The 25,650-nt window shown below is 39.2% G+C and overlaps 1 protein-coding gene and 1 long non-coding RNA gene across 3 annotated transcripts in view; one reads left to right on the plus strand and one right to left on the minus strand.

The window, feature by feature from the left end:
• The window catches only part of LOC144050472 (uncharacterized), a 49,203-nt gene extending 36,216 nt beyond the window's left edge, over positions 1-12,987 (plus strand). For both annotated transcript variants that reach the window (XR_013293854.1, XR_013293853.1), the window contains 3 exons: positions 5,161-5,293; positions 7,707-8,773; positions 11,339-12,987. This is a non-coding gene — a long non-coding RNA (uncharacterized LOC144050472). The remainder of the gene's footprint in view (positions 1-5,160; positions 5,294-7,706; positions 8,774-11,338) is intronic.
• On the minus strand, positions 5,791-25,567 carry rps6ka2 (ribosomal protein S6 kinase, polypeptide 2). Its single transcript, XM_077563769.1, has 22 exons — positions 25,083-25,567; positions 21,624-21,740; positions 21,275-21,356; positions 19,189-19,269; positions 18,869-18,948; positions 18,596-18,702; positions 18,102-18,139; positions 17,884-18,026; positions 17,165-17,235; positions 16,279-16,367; positions 15,788-15,852; positions 14,721-14,823; positions 14,469-14,614; positions 14,164-14,286; positions 11,591-11,680; positions 11,303-11,461; positions 10,541-10,702; positions 8,877-8,953; positions 8,648-8,765; positions 8,317-8,373; positions 8,104-8,184; positions 5,791-7,783 (listed from the first exon to the last, which is right to left on the minus strand). The coding sequence occupies exons 1-22, from the start codon at positions 25,185-25,187 to the stop codon at positions 7,634-7,636; spliced, it is 2,244 nt and encodes a 747-aa protein (XP_077419895.1). The 5' UTR covers positions 25,188-25,567; the 3' UTR covers positions 5,791-7,633.
• Positions 25,568-25,650: the final 83 nt, after the last annotated feature.

A 25,650-nucleotide genomic window follows, 5' to 3' on the forward strand; every position in this document is an offset into this window, starting at 1 on the left:
TTAGCTAGTTACATGTTTATGGAGGAAAAACAAAAATACAACATCTTGTAAATAGTATAACAAGACAACTGTATCCTCCTCCTCCTTACTGTTTTACTATTTGTACTTAGCTCGTCACGTTTCTAATGAGGAATGAAACACAACAGCTTGTGAATAGTATAACAGGAAAACGGTATAACTACACCTAATTTGGATAAAAGGTGACAATGACAATGGATAAAAGGTGAAATTGCCGCCACTCAGTACCTGAACAAACGAATCACATTACTAACAAAAGTCCATTCTCTCCACTTTTTCACACTTTTCTTTAACCATTGTGGGTGCAGTTCAACAGTTAGCCATAATATGTCTGGCAGGTGGAGATAACGCTAACTTTTTAGCTTGTTTATCTTTGGGGGTTTGTTGGTTGCTACTTGCTAACTGCCACAAGTCTAGTAGTAAAACTTGACATGAGTTGAAGTCAATGTGTATTGGATGATATGCTGTAAAAAGTCTGAGGGTATTTCAAGATAGTATAAGAATGCTGTGAGTCCGCTGTAACGACACACTTGCGAGAGGACTGCAGCCATTTGTCTGTAAACTCGCTTGTGTCCAGAATATTCTGTAAAATAAATCCTTCGAAGGACCTGTTCACCGATCTCCAGTCTGTATTCAGATAATCAACATTCTCTCTACCCGAACAACAACGAACACGCGGAAGACAAAGATAGTCTTCTAACACTGTCTCATATGTTGATACGCAGATTGGCTTAGTCATCATATGCCACATTTATATTTGATTGGTGGACGTCTATACATACAGAAGGAATTTGGAGTCTAAATTTATAGTCTGGGTGTGTTAATGATCAAACACATCGATTAAGGTGTTTTTGTTTTAATGATGTTTTCTATATCTGGTTATTTTTATCTGCCTCTTCTTGCTCAAACAACAGTAGCAAATGCTAGCTAGCTTGGAGTTGTGTATTATGTACAATGGAATGGTAAGGATTGTTGTCGCCTCGTGCCTCGACTTTGTGGCGATGGTGGAGTCTAAGAGTCTTGGGATGCATGTTCGCTTCCTCTTCGCCCAATAAGTGTTACAAAAACAAACAAAAAACGCCGCTAAGGGTGCACAACTTTTTTTTTTTTCTAGAGAGCACAGTATTGTTCATTCGGTAATTTTACCGATTTGACATGTCATCATCATTGCTCTCTCTCTTTTTTTTTTTTTTTTGTATGTGGGTGAGTATGTGTATGTGCGTGCGTGCGAGTGTGTCTGTATATTCATTAGTTCACCTAAAACCTATTAAAAAATCCCATACCGTTCACCTAAACTGAACACTTCCAGCCAGAGTCGTGAGGCCGTCAGGAGACCCGAGGAAGGACCAAAGAAAAGAAAGGAAAGCGTGCACAACTTTTTGAAGTCTGGAGTTTTGTTTCAACTTTAGAGGTGTATTTTCTCCTCAGAACTGGCCAAATACCAGATTGGACGATTGTATTCATGGTTTGGTCCTGATTTTTGAGCCCCCCTGTACTGTATAAACTTTTCATACAAACAAATAGTAGGCCTATTTGTGTTTTGGGCCGGCCCTTGATGTTTCCGGTACTTGCGCCCCTGCTGCCCACCACTCCAGTTTGACCTTCTTCCAGCTGTAACTTTGTTAACCCAAGTAAAGCTCCCTGCGTTGAGAACAGCAGGGACACCAGAAACCTTTGCACATACATTATTTGCGCACAACTTTAAAACTTGTCAACAGTCTGGAATTGAAATGTCAAGCAACAAGCACAGAAATACTGCAATCGACGCTAGCATCTTTCCATGCTTCTGCGAGGAAAACTCATTTGCATAGCCTTTGATTATATTACAGGGTTCATGCGTGTTCATCCAAACTTCCTTATTGGTTCCTCTGTGAGTGTGTGTGGGTTGACCTCTTTCACACAGTGAGACCCCCAATTGTGCTCCGATAGCCAGCCGAGCTCAGTCAAGCAGAGCCTGTAAGCTCACTGGCATTTCACACGCCCAAACGTGTGCACGTAAATACACATGAGTACCATTTATCTAGCTGGGGTCGCATGTGACACATGCAGCGGGTTGGGTGGGGGGCTCGGATATGGAAATAATGGTCTCCCCGTATAAAAGCTCTTCACTAGGCTCCAAATCTAAACTTAAGCCGACCTTTTTGCCACCCCTCAGAGAGCTCCCAAGCGGACTTCCGCTTTTAAAGTTGCACACCTTTTATAATCAAGTCAGAACCTTTTTGAGGTCACCCAAGCGGAAGATGCTGTCGCCTATTTATGCACAGACACTTTTTGAGGAGATGTGTGTGTGTGTGTGTGTGTGTGTGTGGGTGGGGGGGGGTCATTCAGCCCATCCAACTGTGAGATGCTCCTTTCTCCATACTGCCATCATCTCACTAATGGTGTTTGTATCTGTTCTCCATAGGAGGCAAATTAAGCTTTTAAGCAGGGTAGAGGAAGGGTGAGGGGGCTTGCCACCGAAAAGATTAATTGACTTTCTTTCACAGCGTCACTTATCCTCTGACTGGTGAGTGCTTGTGTGTTTGGGCTATAAAATATTATCATCATTACTGCTGCAATTTGTGCAGAAATATTCAACATTAGACAAATCATCTATTTTCGGGTGTGCTGGGCCTATCCTAGCTGATTTCCCCCAACCTTAGACCGGTTACATGCACACCTAGTGACAATTTAGAATCTTGAACTGCAATTTGTATGTGCTAACCATTTGGTTTTTAATATTGTTTTTAAATCAAAACAAAACCTTATTATATTAGTGAAGACAAAATATGCGCCTCAGCTTGTTTTAACAACTTTGAACTCCAGTCTGGTTGTGATGGAAGAGTCCAATGTAAGGAAAGAGTAAGGTTCCCCAGTACCCCCCACCACCCCCCCGCCCAACCGCCTGCCGTACACTCCGCCACCACCCACAGCTGCACACACTTCTCCTGTCATGGTGATAATCTCTTTGTCACCGGCCGTCTGTTGCAGATTTGTACGTCTGATTTGGTGAATGTCCGAGTGGCTGGTCTGACTTTAGTGCCACAGGATGTCTGTGGCACTCTTTCTGTGTGTGTGTGTGTGTGCGTGTGTGTGTGCGCTTGCGTGTGTGTTTGTGTGTGTGTGTGTGTGTGGTCTTGTTTTTGTTACATAGTGGGGCCAACATTTTGGGATTTCACAGAGTTGTGGGGGCCACCCGTCCATGTGGGGCCATTTTTCTGCCCCCCAAGTTTAGACCTCTTTTTGAGGGTCAAGACTTGGTTTTAGAGTTTAGGTTTGAATTGGGTTATGGTTGAGGTTAGGGTAAGGAATAGGGGTAGGCAAACATTTTTTTATGGTTGGGGTTAGGGGAAGGGGCTAGGAAATGCATTATGTCAATGAGATGGCCCCACAAAGATAGTAAAACAAACCTGTGTTTGTGTGTGTGTGGCCTTGTTTTTGTTACATAGTGGGGCCAACATTTTGGGATTTCACAGAGTTGTGGGGCCCACCCGTCCATGTGGGGCCATTTTACTGGGCCCCCCCAAGTTTAGACCTCTTTTTGAGGGACAAGACATGGTTTTAGAGTTTAGGTTTGAATTGGGTAATGGTTGAGGTTAGGGTAAGAACTAGGGGTAGGCAATCATTTTTGATGGTTGGGGTTAGGGGAAGGGGCTAGGAAATGCATTATGTCAATGAGATGGCCCCACAAAGATAGTAAAACAAACCTGTGTGTGTGTGTGTATGTTGCCACTGCCATCGGTGGTGGGATCTCGATCCCTGTCAAAATGTGTAAGTGTCCAGACTTGCACTAGAATGTTAAGCAAAGGACAAACAAAGAAGAAAAAAAGTATTTGAATTCAGCCAAGAGTATCTTATTTGGAGTAAATTAATAATAATTGCCCAATAGGCTAAAATTCTTAAAAGTAGCCTATTATAGACACTTCGATACCATGAAATAAGGCCGGCATCGACCCGACACGATACCTGGTATCGGTACTCACACATCCCTACTTTTAGCCTAACCTTGTTTAAAATAACAATACAATATCTCTGTATGTGAGCCAGTTCCCTTTCCCAGTTCACAAAGCAACTCCATAAAGGCAAAAGAAGAAAGAAGCCCAATCAAGCACCTTTGGGATAACGAGTAGAATATTTGTAGTATTGTGTGTTTGTATAACAAGTCATTCACGACAAATCAATGTCATGTCAAACAATTTGCAACTATGTAGTTAGCGGATAAGCTAACAGTTAACAGTTCATTTTCTTCTGCTATTCCCTTCGTAAATAAATAATTACAAAATCAGTAAGAATTTTTCCCATTATATGAAAAAAAAATGAATCACATTTTTTTTAACATTCGACTGTACAAGTGTACTGAATGTTGTGACGTGTGCGTGAGTGTGTAAATGTGACCTGAGGCTTGAACCCCAACAGAAGCAAATTAAGTGGAGGAAAGGGGAGCCTTTAAACAGATTCAGTCAAATCAATATGAAATTAACAACATGGAAAATACGAAAAGACTTGGATTAGCAATTAAAAGGTTGAAAGTTTTTGTTTTTCCTCCAAGCTCCTTCTCCCTTCTTTTGCCTTTCATTCCCTCGCCCGACGACACCTTGTGTTGTTTGCTCTCCCCTTGTCACTCCGCTGCAATCATCCTCGCAGGGGGGCTTGTCATCTCTATCTGCTCATATCCTCCACTCCCGTTTGCTTGGAGCACTACTGCACTTAAATGTCAGGCCTGATGAGCCAGCCACACCCACCTGCCACATCAGCTCAGAGCCCGCTAAAAGCTTTTATGGAAGCAAGTGTGAGCCTGCTGCTTGATACAAATTAAAGACTTTCTTCCTCTTCTTCTTTTTTTTTTTTTTTTTTTTTTTTTAAAGGATCTTGGCATTGAAGAAAGAACTTCTGCAAGGAAATGAGATGAGGGCGCTAGAGTGTTACTGGCTGCCATCTAGTGGCTTCACATGTTGAAAAGTGTCAAACGTTCTTTTGTGCTCACGCAATTATTTGGTGCAATCACTGCATTGCACGACTTATACAACTTTTACTCTCAATGAGTCCACCAACCAAAACTTCTCATGAGTACATTGTTCCTGATGGCTTGTTTCAGATCTGTCTATAATAGTTCAATTGGAATAATCCAATGTTATGTTCTTACTATGATTGTGTGTTTTGTAGCTGTTTTGGTTCACTAACCTGTTGGAAGGCCCATGAGCCTCTGCGGAGACCTGCACACATTGAAGATACCCATTGCTGGATTTAGCAAAGCAGCCCCAGAACCCAACCGGGCGTGCTCAATGCGTCACAGAAGGTACGGTGTACTTTTGTATGCTTGATATTTGTTTCTGATGACGTATCTTGCCAAAAAAGCTCCCGTTTTGTCTGTCTGAAAGAAAGTCGACCCAGAAACGTTGTGGCCTGTCAAGACTCATATATAGCAAATTCCATTCTCATCAGGTTCAAGTTATTATTTTTTATTTTCTGGGGGGGGGGTGGGGGTGGGGGGTAAAAATAAAAAATAAACAATACATATATAAAAAAGTAAATAAATAATATTCCAAAACAAATTCCACAAAACTGAGAAAAAATTTTTTTTTTGTGGGGGGGTTTATAATATTCTGAAAAACAGAAGAAAAATTATAAATAAATAAAAAACAAAGCTCATCCGTGTGTTTCTCAGAATAATTAAGTTTTTAATGACAAAAAAAACAACCCCAAAACAGAAAAAAATATAATTATTCCTAAAAACAGAAAAATTCTGAAAAACAGAAAAAAATATGCATACAAAAGAATAAATCCCCCACAAAATGTGCTTCCGTAGTTTATAACAAATATGGTTGTAAATTTTGATATTCATCACGCACCATTTAAGAACTTTCACATTATCAAAGGACATACAGCATAATGGCGAATGGTCGTTCAATTCAATAATTTAATTTAAACAATTTAGTCTCCATATTTACAACATTACTTCTGTTGCACTCACCATACAAACACATGAAGCCATACGGTACACAGTTAAGACAAATACTACTGTTTGTAATCTTCTCTTTTATTTGTAAAACTTTGGCATATGAACCAACCATTCAGATGATTAGCCTGGTATAGACAGTCATCTACACCCATAAACGGATGAATGATACAATATAATATATACTGTACACTCTGCACATGCAATATTTACAATTGCAAAGCTTTCTCATTTCTATACATTATACACAATTTGAACCTTCGTCCTGGTGATTTAGTGCAACAGTATGTGCAGTCCTACATAAAGGAACAATATTTACAGTATTACCTCAAACAAGTTTGGACCAATCAAACAAACATATCAATCATAATTGACTTAATGCTACCTGACTCAACTGTGCAGTGCAATTTGATTCATTCAGATTAATCATTAAGTTGATACACCAGCACATTTTAATGACATCCACTTCGAGAGCTGTATACACAGTGTTGAATAATAGTGACCCTATTTGACCATTTGAAAAATGAAAATTGTGGGTCCAGCTCTTTTTTTTTTTGGATCTTCGATTGTGCAGGCGTATCTAATAACATGTCTCGCAACAGCATTGGTCTTCAACTACATTTCTATCAATACACTACACAGAAAAGGGTGCTACTCATTTGCAAAAACGGCTTCAATCTTACCTCGTATTTGTGATGGCATTAATGTTATTTACCATAGCAGTTATATAGAAGACTTGTTGAAATGGATTTTGTCTTTCAAAGCTACGAGCAAACAGAAGCCTAAAAGGCAGCTACAGCTGATCGCACACAGAATAATTGCAGGTGTATTCATTTGAAAAAGGTTGCCATGCTGACTACTTGTAAGCCAAAGAACTAATGTCATAAAAGGAACACGATACAGTTGGATTCTTGCAATATCTTCACAGCTAACTGGTCCATCAACAGTAGTGGCTACTTTAAACGACTTTTTGTTTTGTGCTGTAAGGGTCCTAAGATGCAGCTAAGGAGGACAACCACAAACACACGCCATCAAATGATTTGGTGGCATCAACTCAGTTCACTTTGGAATATATACATTTAACGATGCAAAGTGTATGGATTTACTGTAAGTGAGTAAATAAGTATAAAGCTGAGTACTTTTATTGGTTTTGCCTACCAGATCAGGTCAGCTTCTGAACCTGATGATGAACAATAAGCTGCATCTCACTACGGGTTTAATACTGAGCCGTACAAGACCAAACAAAATAATAATAAAACATTCACATTGAAGAGGTGTATTCGGAAATGTGTATTTTAGCGCTGGTTTGTTAATGTTATCAAACCATGACACTGTCAGTTAGTCTTAATTATGAGAAATATGCTAGAAACTATTATTACTTTCACTAGACACATTTCTTCACCATTTCCTCCACTCTCATACAGTGGTATCCAAAATATTAAAAACATCTCTCAGTATGATGCAGTGCAGTGGATCTCATTACATTGTGCATTTGTAGCTTATGAAGAGCCCAGTGTGTCCTTTTTAAAAAAAAATATTTTTTTTTTAGAGCAAACCAGTGCAAATGACAAAGGCAACTGCAACTTTAGTATTGGGAACCAGAATTCTAGATATCTAATTCCAGAGGCAAGCGTGGATGAGAGTAATTATTTTGTTATAAATAGTATTAGTCTGCTTTGTCTACCCCTTTTCTTTAAGATCGGAATTACTGACAGTACTCCCAACTTTCTTCATTTCTCTCCGCTGGGCCAAGCTGGAGGACTGAACAGGTTCGAGGACCGGAGCTGGAGTGCAGCGCCTCAAGGCCGAGTAGGTGGCGGACAGCGCCCCCTGGTGGGCGGAGAGCAGCCGCGTTAAAAGAAAAAAAAAAAGCAACATCAACTCAATAAGTGGTAAACATTGCCATCTAACGGACACAGTGAGAATGACATATGAGACAACATACTGTACTAGATTCAATTGTTACTGTAAATTCAATTGTCAGTGACGTGTGTCATGCGCTGAAGTTTATGGCTGGTGAGGCAATAACGTACAGATTTAAAAATTAATGAGCCAAACAGAGAGGTGTTTTTGCCATTAAATTAGAATACTGACATTAAAAAGGGTTGGATTGGTATTGTCTAAGAGTACGTACACAAAATAAGACCTACCTTGACAGTGAGCATATCTTGTCTCGAGAGGACTCTATCAGAAAGCTGGTCCCTCCCTACAATCCAGGGATGGCGAAGGATCTAAAAAGAACAAAACAAGTCAGATCGTAAGGGCACTAACAAAGATACATGTGTACATATCGAGAAACTAATTATATTACTGTATAGTATTTTTATTTGACGGTAGTGGAGGAGAAAAATTATAATAAGTACCTGGGGGGCTGTCAAGCGCTGATGGGGGTCCACATGTAGCATCTTGGTCACAATGTCCTGTTAAACATACACAGACACGTGCACTGTTATACTGGACTGAACCACTAAATTGAAGCAGTATTCATATTAGTGGTTGGCGAATGAAGCTTCATGAAGCACTTGTGATATTTTTTGACTCTTGGTTTAAAAATGCAGTACAAATTTGATTACATTTCCATTACACTTGCCTTTATCTTTAAACCTAGAGCACCATCAAGACCAGTCAGAAAATACCACAAGTGTTTCATGAAGCTTCATTTTCCCATCACTAATTCATATATGTCTGTCGAACCTTGGCAGCGTCTGACACCAGGTCCCAGTTACCTCCACTGATGATAAATTTACCACACCCAATTTGAGCAAGAATTTCCTCTGCTGAGTCTTCGGGACAGCTGGCGAATGGACTGAAACTAGTAAGGTAAGCAAGAGAGTTTGGGTTCAGGACAGAGAGACATTCAAAAGTATGACCACACATATAAAACATGTAGAGACACAGACACATACGGTCACTAGAAGCTTACCCAGCGATCATGGTGTACAGCAGGATTCCCAAGCTCCAAATGTCACATGCAGCGTCATAGCCCTGCTTTTTTAGAACCTGCACACACACGGGGAAAAAAACAAAGGACATGTCCCAACAATTCCAAGTGTTTCATTTGTCTTCATAGAGCTGCTTTTCCACCAACAAGCCCAGGATCTTTGAGTTCTGGGTAAAGGAAGTTCTTGGTTGTAAAAGTTCCGCAGCCTCTTAGAGTTCTCGGTAATTAATTCAGATGAGTTTGATGAGCCCAGCCGATGTAACCCCCCCCAAAAAAAAAATTTGAACAACCAATCAGCCTTGGTCAGTGCAAAGGGAGGACCAAAACTGCCAAAATTATATATAAATAAACAAATAACTAAAAGTGAAAATAAAAACGGATGTAAAAAATATAATTCAAAAATAATAATAATAAAATAACACACACACACACACATATATATATATATATATATATATATATATATATATATATATATATATATATATATATATATATATATAAAAGTAAGAATAAATAAGAAGATAAATATACAAATACAATATCAATCAATAAATAAAAACACTCTGCTCTCACATTTATTTATTATGCTGCAGACACTCTGCCAGGACAAAATGTTATTCATTGATTGATATTTAATTATATTTATTTCAACATTTATTTTTATATTTATTTTAATTTTTTTTTTTACTTTTATTTATGTATTTATGCACATGTTTTTTTTGTTACTTATATTTCCATTTATATTTATTTTTGGGGATTTTGGAAAATATTTTTTTGTATCCGTTTTTATTTTCACTTTAAGTCATTTATTTATTTATTTTGTCTTTTTTTGTTTGTTTTTTTGGCAGTTTTGGTCCTCCATAAGTGCAGCCCGTCCCCTCAAAGTTCCAGCTTGGCTCAGCAAGACCTTGCTGCGGAGATAGTACTCGGATGCCTGGGGAATTTAATTACCCCGGAAATTTTTGTTGGTGGAAAAATGCGCAAACTGAATTTTACCAAGGTAAATTGAAAAGTTCTCCAAAAGTTTCGGCGGTGGAAAAGCCCCTTAGGCCACACATTCAAACACTAATAACACATGGAAGCTGGCTGGGAGAAATCACGCTAATGGACTGACTGCCTCAAAGGGTGAAATGCAGAGTAAACTTAATTTAAAAAATCCTCTAGGTGGCGCTCTTGCTTTAAAGTAAAGGCTAGCGCAATGGAAATTGATTACATTTCCACTGCATCTTTAAACCAATAGTGCCATCTAGAGGAGAAAAAATATCAAGCGTTTAATTGTCCATTACTAGTAGTCACTGGATTTGTCACAGTTGTTATTAGAAGTCATTTCTGTGGTTGGTGTTCTGTACTTGGGTTCTACACACACTCGTGAAAGTTTGGCAATGAGTGAGTCATCAGCAGAGCCTGAAAGAGGGCGTGACTGACTGGCTGACTGTTACACATCGCATTCTAATCCATAGGATTTAATATGATAACCGTCTCCCTTTTGCAGCTATAGCAGATTCAGATTTTCTGGGAAAGCTTTCCACAAGGTTTAGTAATGTGTTAATATGCAAGTCAAGGCAGGTGAACAAATACTTTTGGCAACATATTATACTTTTCATAAAGAGGATGCTAAACATGGCCGCTTTATGACATTTTACCTCTGGTGCCATGAACGTTGCTGTGTAACATGGGGTCATCAGTAAGCCATTTTCAGCCCTCAGCTGTTTGGCAAAACCAAAATCGCATATCCTGATGCATTCTGGGAGTCCTCTGTCGTCACAGTAGCGAATGTTGCTTGGTTTCAGATCCCGATGCACGACCTGAAAAAGACAGTCAATTGTTTTTACATGTGTGTTAAAAAAAAAAAAAAGAAGCTTTTGTGGTAATCTAAAACAAGTTCTATGACACCTTTTGATGTACTTCAAGGAGGTAAACAAAATGTACAGTTGTAGTTGCATTAAAGGGTGAGTCAGGCAAAAAAAAATTTGGGGGGACAACAATACGTTCTATGCAGCCCCACTAGTCTAAATATGGTATTCTGGTTAATATTGTTAATGGAATATGAGTTAAGCAGTAAAATCCAGCCATTTTTATCCATCTCAGGGAGCAGCCATTTTGCTACTTGCTGTCGACTGAAGATGACATCACAGTTGCTCAGGTCTCAGGTAACAACCAATCGCAGCTCAGCTTCAGAAAACAGGTGAGCTGTGATTGGTCGTTGCCTCAGCCCTGAGCAACTGTGATGTCATCTTCAGTCGACAGCAAATAGCAAAATGGATAAAAAACGGCTAGATTTTGTTTCATAACTCATATTCCACAAATGTAATATTAATCAGAATGTCATGTTTAGACTAGTGAGGTCACATATAACATATTACTGTCAAGAAATGTTTATGGTTTGACTTCCACTTTAATCTTACCCCCTGCGAATGTAAATACTCCACTGTCTTGGTCAGTGTGCAGATGATGTCGGATGCATCTTTCTCGATGAAATTCGGCACGGTCAACACTCTGTCGAGCAGCTCACCTCCTCTCAGCAAATTCTGAACCAGGTACACACACTGGCCATCATCAAACACCTACAGAAGGGAGCACACACACACACATATATATATATATATACAGATGTAATTAAAAAGAACTGCAAAAGTGAATCACAGGTTGTGTCAATTCAGATTCTTTTCATCATTAAACAATGTTTGACTTACGTCCTTTAATGTGTTGATATTGGGATGCTGTCCGTATCTTAATAGAATCTCAATCTCTTCAGATGGATCTTTCCTTCCTCTGTCAATAATCTGCAAATCATATGCACTCATCAGCTCGTTCATGAAAGGCACATCTGACTTGAATATAGACACAGATGCTGTTCTTTGTTTTTGTTTTGTTTGTTTTTTGTCAAAAGGTGTTTAAAATATGCTTATTGTGGTTGTAGTAGCGGCGTAGCAAGCCATACTCGCACTATTTTTTATTTTATTTACTGACCCAGTGATTCTCCAAGTGTGGTACGGCTACCTCTAGTGGTATGTGGGCACCCGCTAGTGGTAAGCAAAAGACTGAATTAAATAAAATGTTTCTTGTACTTGTACTAAATTGTATTTATTTTTTTAACTCTTTTACTGCCAAAGACGTTAAATGACGTTCTGCAAAAACCTACGGAGGAGCGCCAAAGACGTTAAAAGACGTCCTCCCATTTTTTTTTTTTTTTTTTTGAAACGGGTGCTGGGAAGGCTTGCGGAGCTCTCCTGAAAGTTTTAAGCAGGTTTTTTGAGCCTAATGACTATTTTTGGCCCCTAGAGGGCAGCGATGACTCTCTTTTGACAAGATCGGGTGGGCGTCAGTAGAGGCGGAGCTAGAGCGCTGAGCAGGAGATCAGAATGGAAAACAAAGGAAAAATGGCGGCCGGTCGCGAGGAGCTAACGCCAGAGCCGTTTTTTTCAAAGACCAAAAGCATCGCTAAAAAAGCACATTGTTGATGACGATAATCATCATCGATGATGAAGATGATGGTGACTCCGTGGTTGGAAAGCATTGACGCGGCAGTAGAAGACGTTAGATGGAGCTAGATGGAGGAGGGAACGGGCAATGGCGAGCGTTTGCAAGCAGCTCTACACTTACAAGACAAAAGGCATCGACCAACGCTAAAATAGTACATTGATGACGATGATGATGAAGGTGAATCCGAGCTTGACGGCGAAATTGGAACCGCTGACGCGGCGGCTATGACGGTGTCGTAACGCGGAGCGCAACCGAGCACGCACAGGCGGACGTTCGATCGGACGACGGAGAGTGCCCCGAGTCCAATGCATATTCATCGGAGGAAGTGTGTACAGTCTGCTACTTGCTTTTTATTCCCCGGAAAAAAAGCCCGTCAAGAAAGTGTAACGTTTGCACGCAAAACGGACCAATGTGAAAGTGAAAGTAAACTGTGTGCGAGTCCTGGCGTCTCTTTGTACGCAGGAGAGCGTTACAAAAAGAAAAACTGTATTTGAAACATCCACATAATTGTAAGTAGTACCACAGTTGCACACATTTGTAAATAGTTTGCGAAATTGTTTTGTCAAATTGTTACACTGTTGAATGGAAATAAACGTATTTTGCAATCAAAAAACACTTTTTCATTGTTGGTGAAAGCGTTTTACAGAAGTAAAGCACTATTTAGGTGTTTGTGGCATCATTCATGGACAAAAATAAGTGTACAATTCACTAGAGTGCATGAAATAACATCGTTTCACAAAAAGCTCTTTTTCTCCGTTTTTTGTTTCAAAAGAGAGAATTTCGGTGAAAGTAACCATTTTCTATTGTTGATTACTGAAGAACGGAATAAGGTAGAAACAAACTTTTTTTTTCTGATGAAAGCTGAGAGTCCAATCTTTCATTTGGTAGTATGTGTGTTTCCATAGTCCAAACACAACATTTTCTGTGGACCTTGAAAGATCACTCAAAATGCTTAAATCGGCTGGCACTGGCGACAACCCGTTTTTGAAAACGTCTGGCAGTCAAAGAGTTAAATACAGTGCAGTACTTTTTTTTTATTTGTTTAGGACAGTTAGGTTGTGTTTAACTGTTACATAAATTACATGGTCGAGCTCCAATTTATTAGCATTTCAAAAATGAATTTAGAAAACAAAAACACAAAACAAACCAAAAACCAAAAAAACCTCAGTTTTAACTTTGCTGACAAATGTTTCTCATCGGTACATCATTTAGAATTAGTGTTGCAAAATGAGAATTTTTATGTGACTTTAAAAGGCAAATTTAACGTATTTTGTTCCTGAAAATTGTCAAATTCTGACTTGTACAGCAGCATTTGACTTGCAAATTGTGTTCAAACTATGGCCCGAGGACCATTTGCGGCCCACCATCCGTTTTCTAGCGGCCCTCAGTGTATCTAAAAAAAAATAACTTGTCAATAAAGAACTTTTGTAGATACGCAAAGAAACTACTTAAAACTAAAATATTAACAATATTTCTCTTTATAATGCCTCATGAATTAAGATATTTCCGTTTCGGAAGCAAAAAATGAAAATATCACATTAATGAAGCAAGCACTGCTTTAAAAAGTGTAATTTTATGTTATCACAAATTACTCTTGATTTGTTTCTAGATGGGATGATCTGCTCAGGGCAAGGGCAGGTCTATTCTAGTAGGACAGGACTGTGGGCCGCCCCAAATCATGGAAAATCCCAAACCGTTTGCCTTATCACCTTTAACGGGTGCTTGAAAAAATAGATAAAATAACTAAAATTGTTTTAAAAACCCATGCTTTAGAGATACTTACCTTCACCGAATATTCCACAGCAGTCACTCTATGAAGACATCTCTTGTAGACTGAGTTGGTTGCCTGGCCCATTTCCTCCTTCAGTTCATAAATGTCAGTGAAGGACACATCACCACGGAGATGCTACAGACACACACACACGATTACTTGTACTAATCTCATAGATTGAGCGTGTTATGGTGTTTTTTTATATATATTTTTTTTAATATATATTTTTTATTATTATTATTTTTTAATATATATTTTTTATTATTATTTTTTTTAATATATTTTTTTTAATATTTGTTTTTTAACGCATCGTGTACCTGTGCAATAGGAATGATGGTATTCCCCTCCTGGCGGGATGGCAGAACGTTGGCCACACTTGGTTCCTGACTTTGGTTAGTGGCAACAAAACTGAAACCACGGAACAGCTGGTGTGTGTTTGCACTGGGTGGGATGCCAGGAGAGTCTAGATTGGCAAAGACATAAACACAACCAGACACCTTGACTTTGATCTCATTTTGGTTTAGAATGTAGGTATGCATATATTAAATTGTATGTGTGTTTTTGGCTACCAGTGGGTGTTCTGGAGGTGAACTCCGGGTCGAAGTGAAACGTATCCTCGGGTCTTCCAACTGTTGGTTTGAAGGGTGGCCTAATTTCCTTCTTGTATAATTTCTAAAACAACAATTCAATTAGAATTACAACTGGAATTAGAATGGTTATTGTCATTATTGTTGCCACACAAAAAAAAACACATTTGACCCAGAAATTGATTTTTTATTTAAATATGGAGCTAGGAAAAACGATAGTATGTGATGTGTCTCTTTTATATACATGTTTTTAAATGCGTTTAATTGTATTCACATCTCACTGTAATACTTAACTTGCCCTGTAGGTGTCACTACTTCAACAGGAGTTTTGTGTTTTGTTTTTTTAAAGCCTCGTCTGACTGAACAAAAGTGTCTGACCTGCCTGACTAATGTTATTTGGTCTCAGAATATAATTTTACTATGCAGTGGTTTGGCTTATTTTATTATCACTGTTACTTTTGTTATCTTCAGTGTTATTTTTACTTTATTCTGATGAAAAATAGATATGTAAACTAAGAAAACATGGAGAAGGGTGGAATTCAATAAGTCTTGTGACTTCTTCCCACTCCCTTTTGAACATGGAAAATCAATGCTAGGTGCGGTTTGTTGAATTTAGCTTGTTTTGTAGTTTTTTTTGTTTACCATTATTGATTTTTAAAAATGATTTTATTATTTTTTTATTGTTCAAATAAATTCTAACTCTTTCAACATCAAATAAAAATATCTTCCATCACCTGATGCTAATTGTGACTGCACAGCATCGATGACATTGAGTGAGATTCGTAAGGTTACAACCTCACTCACAGATGATCAAACATCCTACTAATGCTGTTAAAGATAAGAGGATTACTGGATTGCAACAATATAATTTGGGAAATGGCAGAAATCTGAGGTAGGAGTTTAAAAAAAGGAACAGTCAGCACGTTTAAAAATATTTTATAAAGCCACCGTGCATTACTCTTCAAAATGCACAATACAGATTTGCACGTGTTAACGCTTAACATGGACTATTAAAACGTATGCCTCGTGAAAAATGTCTGTGCACTCACATTCCAGTTGATGGACGCAAAAAAATAATGACTCTTTATTTCATCCACTCCATCTGGTCCTGCACCTGTGAATCACACATTTATATAAGGTAAGTGCTTCTTACATTTGAACACACAATCCACAGTTTATTTAAATTTAACTCTCTATATAGTTTCCTTTTTAAAGTCAGACGTTTTACTGCTGTGAAAACGCCATTAATTGTGCAATATCACCACGCGAAGGGAAATGGAATCGCCCGCATTGATGCCCTATGTGTGAAAGGATCAATGTTAGCTGACTCACTGGTTTTGAACCCCTTTAGAATTGCTGAACCATCTGCAGCCATTTCATTTGACACCCCTCCTGACCTTGTTTATCCAAAGAACTGTACGGTCACATGCTGAATGTATTCAAGTGTATCTTTTCTATCTGCCTTGGACAGGTTGCCAATCAATGACAGGCTAGATGTAGCTACACAATTAGGTCTAAATGATTTCAATGTACACAATACCTAGACGGTTAGCAGGGTTCCTCTTGAAGAGCGCTCTTAATAAACTCTGCACCTCCGGACTGAGGAACTGTGGCATCCCTAATTTGGCCCTTCAAAGACATCAAAAGAAACGTACTTATTTACACATGCATGTCAGTAAATTGGTCAAAAAGTGCAATCATATGTCCATACAAAAGTCAAAACACTAGCATAAAAACAAGATCTTTAACCCTGGAGAACCCAAGAACCCTTTTCTTCTTTGGAAAATTATGAACTATACATTAAATGACTGCTATAAATTCACTGAACACCAAAATATATGTTTGTTTTTTTTTTCAATTTATTCCCTAATTTAGGATTAGGGCGAAATTTGACCCCGATAAATCAGAATAACAAAAACTGTCAGTAAACTATTTAGAATTTAAGAAAATAATCAATCAAATACACAGCTACATTGAACAATATAATTTTTTTGTTTTTTTTGTTTTTGGTGCATTTTAGCCATCTTGTCACCACCACTCTGGCTCATGTAAGTGCAATATTCATCCACTAGATGGCCCCATGCAGGGGTCAGAAGTGGCACTCTGGATTTATGAAGTTAAATTTGTAAAAAAAAAAGAAAGAAAAAAAAAGGTCTTTGTTATTTGAGTAGCAGAATTTATAGGGGCCAAATTTGACCCCGTGGGTTCTCCAGGGTTGTTAATGATTTATTTACCAAAAACGTAACTAAGGGAGAAAAAATAAAATGCAATACGTACAAGGCATAGTTTATTAACCATCAATTCCTATTGGCAATCAATGTATCAACTGATTTATTCCGATCCCTAATAAAATGAATACTAAGTGTATCGCTTCTTGAGGAGGGAAAAAATCCCATCAGTCAATGACTAAAAGGATTTCATCTTACTTTAGGATAAGAGCCATTGTTTCTTTCCGATCTTTTCCTTGGAATGGCAACGATCCTGTCAGCATTTCAAACTGCAAGACAGACAAGAATAATATTTAGAACCATTTTTACTTAGTTAGTGCTAATTTATATGACTGGCATTCTTTAATCTGCTTTAAAGATCTTCATACTGTATTCTGCAATAAATACTGACATAATAACATATATTTCCACCATTTCATTTTACAAATTGGTATGTTTCACAGGAAGGAGTTTCCAATGCTTAAATAGACTTTTTTTTCGTGAATGTTAAAGCTACTGAACGTAGAATATTCCATTTCGAATCGCTACTGCCACCTGCTGATGACAAATGAAACTGCACAAACCGGTCTTCACATACACACCAGGCACATTACCGCAGACAGGGCGCGGGAAATTCTAACCCGATTCCAGCATGAAAACTATTGGCCAGAGGCTTGCAGGAGTACCCATTGTGAGCAGCTAAAGAGTTTATCTACTAATTAGAAGGCATTTCAGTCATAAATAGTCAAATAAAAAGCTTACTGTAAAGTTATTTTGGTGGGAAAAAAGTTCCATATAGCAGCTTTAACATCCTTTCCAAAATTAGTCAACTAAGCCACGCTGACTGACAAACAAGCAGATGCATCATGATTGAAAGTGACATAATCTTACAGATTAAGCATATTTTTTGCCACAAAAAGAGAAAAAACGAATCTTACCATTAGTACACCAAACGACCACCAGTCTGCACTTTGCGTATGTCCCCTCCTGTTAACCACCTCTGGGGCCATATACTCGATTGTTCCACAGAAGGAATACGCTCTTTTGTCATGGTCGATGGCTTCCTTACTCAAACCAAAGTCTGGTGATGGAGAAATAGTCCACGTTTAGGAAGAGGAGAACATCAAAGTGAAGGTAAGGTACACTTTGTACTTACCAGTTACTTTAATATGTCCTTCTTCGTCCAGAAGAATGCTGTCGAGAAAGACCAACATTGACACATTCATTTAAGAAATAAATGCCTGAGGGATCTAATTCTACTCAATATGACATATGAGCACTGAACATACAAAGACACATTCTCACAATCTACGGAAAAATTGTATTTGAATGACAACAATTGAAATATTACAATTAACTGATTTTTAATTTTCAAAAGAGATGTTTATCAAATATATCAAATTCCCATCTGCCTTTCATTAAAACATACGGGTCACTTTTGGTCACCCCTGCTGGCAGACTGACAATTTGAAAAGTCATCCCGCTCACATATTTAATATGCATCCTGTGTCCAATATTACACTCCACCACTAAATCCTAAATCGTAAAATTGCGGATTATACATTCTTGCTGACAAACGATCAAACTAAGCTGGCAATAAACACACCCTCTATAGGCTGAGGCAGCAAAAAGAAGCAAGTGTGCTAATACTTTTCAGGTTTGAGGTCCCTGTAGATGATTCCCAAACTGTGTAAGTGGTCCAAGGCCAAAGCCAATTCTGCGAGGTAAAACTTGACATCCTCCTCCGTAAACATCACCTGGAAGAAAAAAAAAAAAAAATATATAAAAAAAAAAATATATATATATATATATATATATATATACACACTGTATACAGACATACACTGAAATATGTCCAATGCAGGAAATTACTCAAAAGTTGATCTGTAAAGATTTGACATTGTTTAAAGCTGACAAACTAACCTCTTTTGACAGACGAGTGAAAAGGTCCCCCCCTCGGAGAAAGTCTAGGATTAGATAGAGCTTCCCTTCTGTCTGGAAGGCTACACACACACACACACACACACACACACACACGCCAGATATGACACATTGGGGCTTAACAACTGCGTTAGGGCTTTAGTATAATCACAGTGTTATTTCTGAGCACGTATTTAGAGTTGAAAAGGTGAAAAAGTGACCATGTTCCAGACGGTAAAATTGTTAAATAACATCTTTAAGTAATGACAAAATACGTATCTGTTTGATATATTAGGTGGGTGGGCGCATTAAAACAGACTTACCGTAGTGTAGTTTCACTATGAATGGGTGGTTGACCTCTGCCAAAATGTCTCTTTCCATCTTGGATCGCACACGGTCCCGGACTTGGAAGGAGATAAAGAGATTTAATATTAACATCCTTGAGGCAAATCTCTAATAAATGTCAATTGCACAATGAAATTGCATTTACTTGATTAAAAACAACAACAATTAGGATTAGAGCCATCCTGTGCTGAGCAATGGTAAATATAACCACAATGTCGCCGCATCGCATCCATCTCAAGACAAGACCACTTAAATTCAATGGGGTGCAGGTTAAGAGGATTAAGGAGTGCAAAGACATCGAGTCAACACAAGACAACTCCGGCTCATTCAGTCACAAAAACACTGTCCTCATTGACAATAATCCCATTCAATAGCAGTTTATCTGAATGAAAGGTACAAACTAACCTCACTTGCTCAAATCCTCTTGAATGTAGGGCACACAGAGTTCAGATAACCATGGATACTCGATCATTCAATGAATATTTGTCCATCATTCTTAAAGCGCATTGGTAATTGGATAGTAACAAGTTGCAACAACAACCATGTGGGCATTTTTCAATGACTACGAGTAGCTCACATTTTTGCTTTTCATCTAATGGCAACATCTTAAAGTCCATGTCAAATTAAATCAAATGTATTGACAAATTTAAATGAACAAAAAAAAAATCCCTAATGAGGTTTCAAAGTCTTGAATGCTCTGAAAACACGCCCCTCAGTCTTGATCTTTGCCTGTCAGTCAAAATATTTGTTCATACAGTATATGCTCAAATCATTGTAAGTGTTAGGCTGAATAACGTGTGCTTCTTGTGTTAATAAACAGCTAACTTCATGAAGTGTCTCACATAAAAACACCAAGCGAGGCGGTGATGCGTCTGTTGTCAGTCCGCTCCTTAGTTAGCCGCTAACGTGCTAGTGAGCTCGCTAGCTAGTGGGCTAGCGAACATAATAAACGGATTGACGTTCCCTGACGTGTATCTGCTAAGTGGACCCACGTGCTTCAGACAGAATGAGGCGGTGGTGAATTGGACAGCCCAAAAATGGCAGTCCACCAGTATGGGAGTCTGCTAGCTAGCTAGCATGCTCACAGATTAGCTAGACCGTCAAATTCACCCCTGCTTTAGCCTGTGCAAGTGTGCGTGCCACACAAAAGATCGTGTAACTCAAATAACCCTAGGTTTTTTTGCGTCTGTTGTTAGTCTGCTCCTTAGTTAGCCGCTAACGTGCTAGTGGGCTAGCGAGCATAATAAACGGATTGACGTTCCCTGACGTGTATCTGCTATGTGGACCCACGTGCTTCAGACAGAATGAGGCGGTGGTGAATTGGACAGCCCAAAAATGGCAGTCCACCAGTATGGGAGTCTGCTAGCTAGCTAGCATGCTTGCAGATTAGCTAGACCGTCAAATTCACCCCTGTTTTAGCCTGTGCGAGTGTGCGTGCCACACAAAAGATCGTGTAACTGAAATAACCCAATGTTTTTTTGCGTCTGTTGTCAGTCTGCTCCTTAGTTAGCCGCTAACGTGCTAGTGAGCTCGCTAGCTAGTGGGCTAGCGAACGTAATAAACGGATTGACGTTCCCTGACGTACATCTGCTATGTGGACCCACGTGCTTCAGACGGAATGAGGCAGTGGTGAATTGGACAGCCCAAAATGGCAGTCCACCCGTATGGGAGTCGGCTAGCTAGCTAGCATGCTCGCGAATTAGCTAGACCGTCAAATTCACCCCTGCTTTAGCCTGTGCGAGTGTGCGTGCCACACAAAAGATCGTGTAACTCAAATAACGCAAAGCACATGAAATATCAGGGACGATGATTTGTTTCTCATAGCTTGCTAGCAAGCATGCTTACGTTATAGTAACTCGCAATTGCTCCAGACAGTGATGAGCTCAGTATTTTTTTGTGGTGTAAAGCAAATTCACGCTGCAAAATAACATCAAAGCAATGAAGTAAAAAATAGGGGAAATGAGATTAACCCCTAACAATTCAGTATTGAATTGTCTTCGCACTTATTTCCAGCACTTTACTGTATTTAGGAGCAAATCATTGAAATCACTTTTGTAAACCTACCTTTAAGTGTGGCTTTCTTCAGAACTTTCATCGCATACAGTTGTCCTCTGTCCACACCTCGGATCTTTCTCACAAGAAACACCTGAAAATTATTGAGTTCACACATCATTGTTGTCAATATGATGGCACAGTGGAGCATTTGGTTATGATGACTCCTAATCAGGCTCAATGTTCAACTGGGGAGCTTGTGAAAATATGTTATCATATTGGCTGTGTTAGCAATAGCATCCAGACTGTTGCCTCTTGCCTCCAAGTTGCAACCGACTGAATCAGTCATGCAAGTGAAAAGCCTGCAGATGAGTCAAGTGTAAACTTTTTATACCTTATCACACAACTTTTCAAGATGTACCTTTCCATAGGATCCCTGTCCAAGCACCTTGAGCAGCTGGAATTGAGAGGGGTCAGCTTTCTCGAAGCCTTCTTTAACATGGTGGCTGATGTCAATCTCCTTGAGTATGCTGTCATCCTGAAGGGGGAAAAAAAAGTAAGTTACAACTACTGCTTTTCCAGGTGAAAACTGAAGAAAAGTTTTGCTCTATTCATCCAGAAAAATATTTGTGAGGTCATGAGTTGACTCACATTTTTTTTTAGTTTATTCAGAAGACGCTTGAAGGTCAGAGCTCTGGTGCTCTTCATAACTCATTCGACCATGCATTTTACAGATCTTCATTTGTGCACTGGGAACAGTTTCCCGTGCATAGCGCAAGTTCCAGAAGGGAAGCGTAGAATTTTTTAAACAGTCTTGATAAGATAAAGAATGAAGATGACGCAGCAGCCAAGGGGTCTGGTACTAACCCTGATAATTCATCCATTCATTAAGAAGCATGTGACATTCTTTGGTCCTTTCTCGGGTTTCCTGACGGCCTCACGACTCTGGCTGAAAGTGTTCGGTTTAGGGAAATGGTATGGGATTTTTTATATTTTTTATAGGTTTTAGGTGAACTAATGAATGCACGCACGCACATACACATATTCACCCACATACACAAAATAAATAAATAAATAAAATAAAAATACAAAATATATATATAAAAATAAAAAAAATTAAAAAAGGAGAGCAATGATGATGACATGTCAAATCGGTAAAATTACCGAATGATCAATACTGAGCTCTCCAGAAAAAAGAAAAAAGAAAAAAAAAGAAGCATGTGACATAAAAATGTGTATTTAAAGGAGAAAATTGTTCAAGAGTAAGAACTATATCATATCAAAGTCCTAGTTTAAAAATGCCAGTAACTTTCACATTGATCAAATTCCCCCAATAAAATACAGCATGCACTGTACAGTATTTACATTTGCATTTTTCATTGCCAGCTGACAAAGTTGACATCTATGCATCAATGTCAATCAATGGCCTCAAAAGGAAACCGGCGGTGAAGCATAACCTGATGGGCCTTTTTTCAGCCTATTCAGTCTGCTTAGTCAAGCATATGATCGACTGCCAACCTGCACTATACCGTAATTATTTATTGGGATAAACCATTTTTATGTTTTACTTATATTAAATCTCATTCTTAGTACACATTTGTGACATGGAATTGAAAAGTTAGCAGTTAGACAAAAGTCATTCCTAAATTCGAGAAAAATCGCAAAACCAAGCTAGGTTTTGTTTGTGTTTGTTAATCAACTCAAATGAACTCCAACCGTTTTGAATGGTAGACACTATCATTTTGACTACCACCATATCCATATGTACACTGGAAACGCCAACAAAGGACTCTGCCCCATGCTGCTTCTGTTTCTGCCATGTTAGAGAGGAGTCGAAGTGCTTGCTCATGTCTGCATGGATGCTTTAAGTCTGTTTAACTTATAACTAGGGGTGTGCCAAAAAAATCTATTCTCATTTAGCACGGTTTCAGAATCGATTTTAAATGTCCCAAAATGAATTTTATTTAAATTATTTTATACTGTCTTGCCTCTGTGTGTGCCTTTATTTGGAGCGCTGTTCATCTTGTACCCGATTTGGCCACTTAGGGGCAGTGTGGTTCCACGCGGTCTAATACGCTGTTAAGTTGTAGCCACATTAGAGAGTAAAAGGTTTGATGCAGTTATTCCAATAAAAGTAGGTTTTTTTTGCAGTGTGGAGCCGTTCTTTTGAGTGATAAAAGTGCCGCGAGTAGCGCGCTAATTAGCATTAGCGAGTCAGACTGGAGTAGATCATTACAATTCCTTGCACACCTATAGATTGAAGCAAAAATAATCGTCAATCAAATCATTTGGAATCAAAAATCGTTCTGAATCGAATCGCAGGCCCAAAAATCAGAATCAAATCATGAGACATTCAAAGATTCCCACCCCTACTTATAACACGTGTTGTTCTTGTGATTGTTATGTATGATTGAGTCTACCCAGCGTAGTAACCGAGCATTCAAAAACATTAGCATTTATTGTGACAACCTAAAGTAATAAACAAAACTGCACAAAGTATCAACTTTCCACCAGGAACAAGGAGACCAGATTGTTTCCAAACTGCAGCAAACCACAGCAAACAGAGACTAATGATGATTCAGCAGCACGCTGGTATGCTGGGAAGCCTTGAAAACAGAGTTGATCGCAGTTGCCCCAAGGTGTGCACCTCCCTGCTCAACTCCTCCCTGCCCCACGAAGGGGCAACAATGCAGGGAAACATAACCAAGACGGAACATTTGGCGTTATACAAATAAAACCGTTACATCGATTGACTGCTGTGTTTTTGTTGAGTCATTACTATTCATTCGGTATTCACTAACTGGTCAGTAAAGGTAAGTCATCTCAAGCAGAAACAACTCCATGACTCCAGTATTGAGCCTCATAAATGCAAATTTATAACGCCGGCCTTTTCTTGCAGGCACGCGATCCATCCAAACATCATATTACTGACGATGACAGGAAACCCGCCTGGCAGGTAAACCAAAAAGTAAGATGACATACTGTGCAACAAAAACAATTTGACAATATGAGCTTCATTTGCACAGTTTTGCTTTCAACCCCAAGTGTTTTTCATCTATTTATATAGCAAACTACAAGGTGAGCCGCTAAACAGCATGCTGTCACCCTGCCCTGCTCTGATCTGTTTGGGCTATAAATAGACCTCCCTTGCTGTGGCATCCACTGAATCAATCTGTCTGGATCCATTTATCTATCAAGCCGCCTGCCCGCTTGTTTGCTCATCTGTCTGATTGCATTTCTTCCTCTCTCTCTCTCTCTCTCTTAGGCAAAGCAGTGGCCTGCTGCTGAGGTGTCCTGGACCCCCCCACCCCCCGGACAGGCAACGACATTGGTGACACTGCAGCAGCAGTGACCTCACGCTTCATTCCAACACACAACAAATCAAATGACACAGCCAAGGTACTGCAGTGCTTGTTTGAAGTTTTTGAAAATCCAGGCATATGTATGTAATGTAAATTTGAAACCTCAATAAAAAACTACAAATTTCAATGGCAGGGTAGCATACTTTTTTTCTTTTTCTTTTTAAGTTTTACAAACAACTAAAAGGTATTTGAATTTGCAAACACTGCTTGGAAACTTTTGTTAAATCTGTTAACATTGTCACAAATTATTTGGTCAGTGAAATGCCACAAAGACTGAAAATATCTCTTTAGTTTGTCATGTCATGTCCTATAATATACAAAAAGCAGGAAATTAAGGAAATGAGTATACAGTAAGCCAAATAAACAATAAACTAATCGATCGCATGGTTGCTTCTGTTTAAGCTTCAAATCCAACAATGGCTGCCATACAGGCCATGTTTTGATTGGCATGCATATTTGGGGATGTTTTCTAATTAAAGCCTCGTTAACTGCACCTGGCACATCCAAACGTCACCCACCTCCAGCTGACAGAATCCCGTCGCGTTCTTGTTCCGGGCGGCCTTGTTCTTCAGGTAGATGGAAAACCATCTCTTCACTGTGAATTTTCGCGTGCTGGTATCCATGGCAACGATCAACCCTGCGCATCTATCCCATTTGTGAAGGACATCTCCTCTGCGTGTGGAGGTAAACGCGCACGAACGAGCGGATTTGGTCGCGTGTCTAACAGCGAAGCGATTCCTCCTCGTGTCCCGTCATGACGCGGTCGACGTGGCGTTTTCATTTCGACATCATTTCCATACGCCCCGCGATGGCCGCCTCGCGTCCGTGTCGTCTCGTATGCGCACGGAGGAGAGGTGAACCGTTAAAATCGAGTGCGCGCGGAGCAGCCTTAACAGTAATTTTCCCAAGCGTGTGTGCGCGCGCGTGTGTTGATCCTCTTCCTGCTTCCCTCTTCTTCCTCCCAGCAGCATGCAGCAACAGCTGGCGAGATCACGTGGTGTCACCTTGTTTGTCTCCCCCTGCATCCTTTCTCGTTTAACCTCATACTGATGGAGGGGACACATTGGGTGCAACGATTCCGAAAGC

The sequence above is a fragment of the Vanacampus margaritifer genome, chromosome 4, assembly GCF_051991255.1.
Source record: "Vanacampus margaritifer isolate UIUO_Vmar chromosome 4, RoL_Vmar_1.0, whole genome shotgun sequence".
NCBI classification, from domain to species: domain Eukaryota; kingdom Metazoa; phylum Chordata; class Actinopteri; order Syngnathiformes; family Syngnathidae; genus Vanacampus; species Vanacampus margaritifer.

What these genes read in the sequence shown, in the direction of transcription:
- rps6ka2 (XM_077563769.1), bottom strand. Translation starts at nt 25,187, where the DNA reads ATGGATACCAGCACGCGAAAATTCACAGTGAAGAGATGGTTTTCCATC. An exon ending in CACCTCCAGAACACCCACTG is followed by an intron (nt 14,615 to 14,720) that starts GTAGCCAAAAAC and finishes TTGCCAATCTAG; the next exon opens with ACTCTCCTGGCATCCCACCC. An exon ending in AGTATTTACATTCGCAGGGG is followed by an intron (nt 10,703 to 11,302) that starts GTAAGATTAAAG and finishes TGTCTTTTTCAG; the next exon opens with GTCGTGCATCGGGATCTGAA.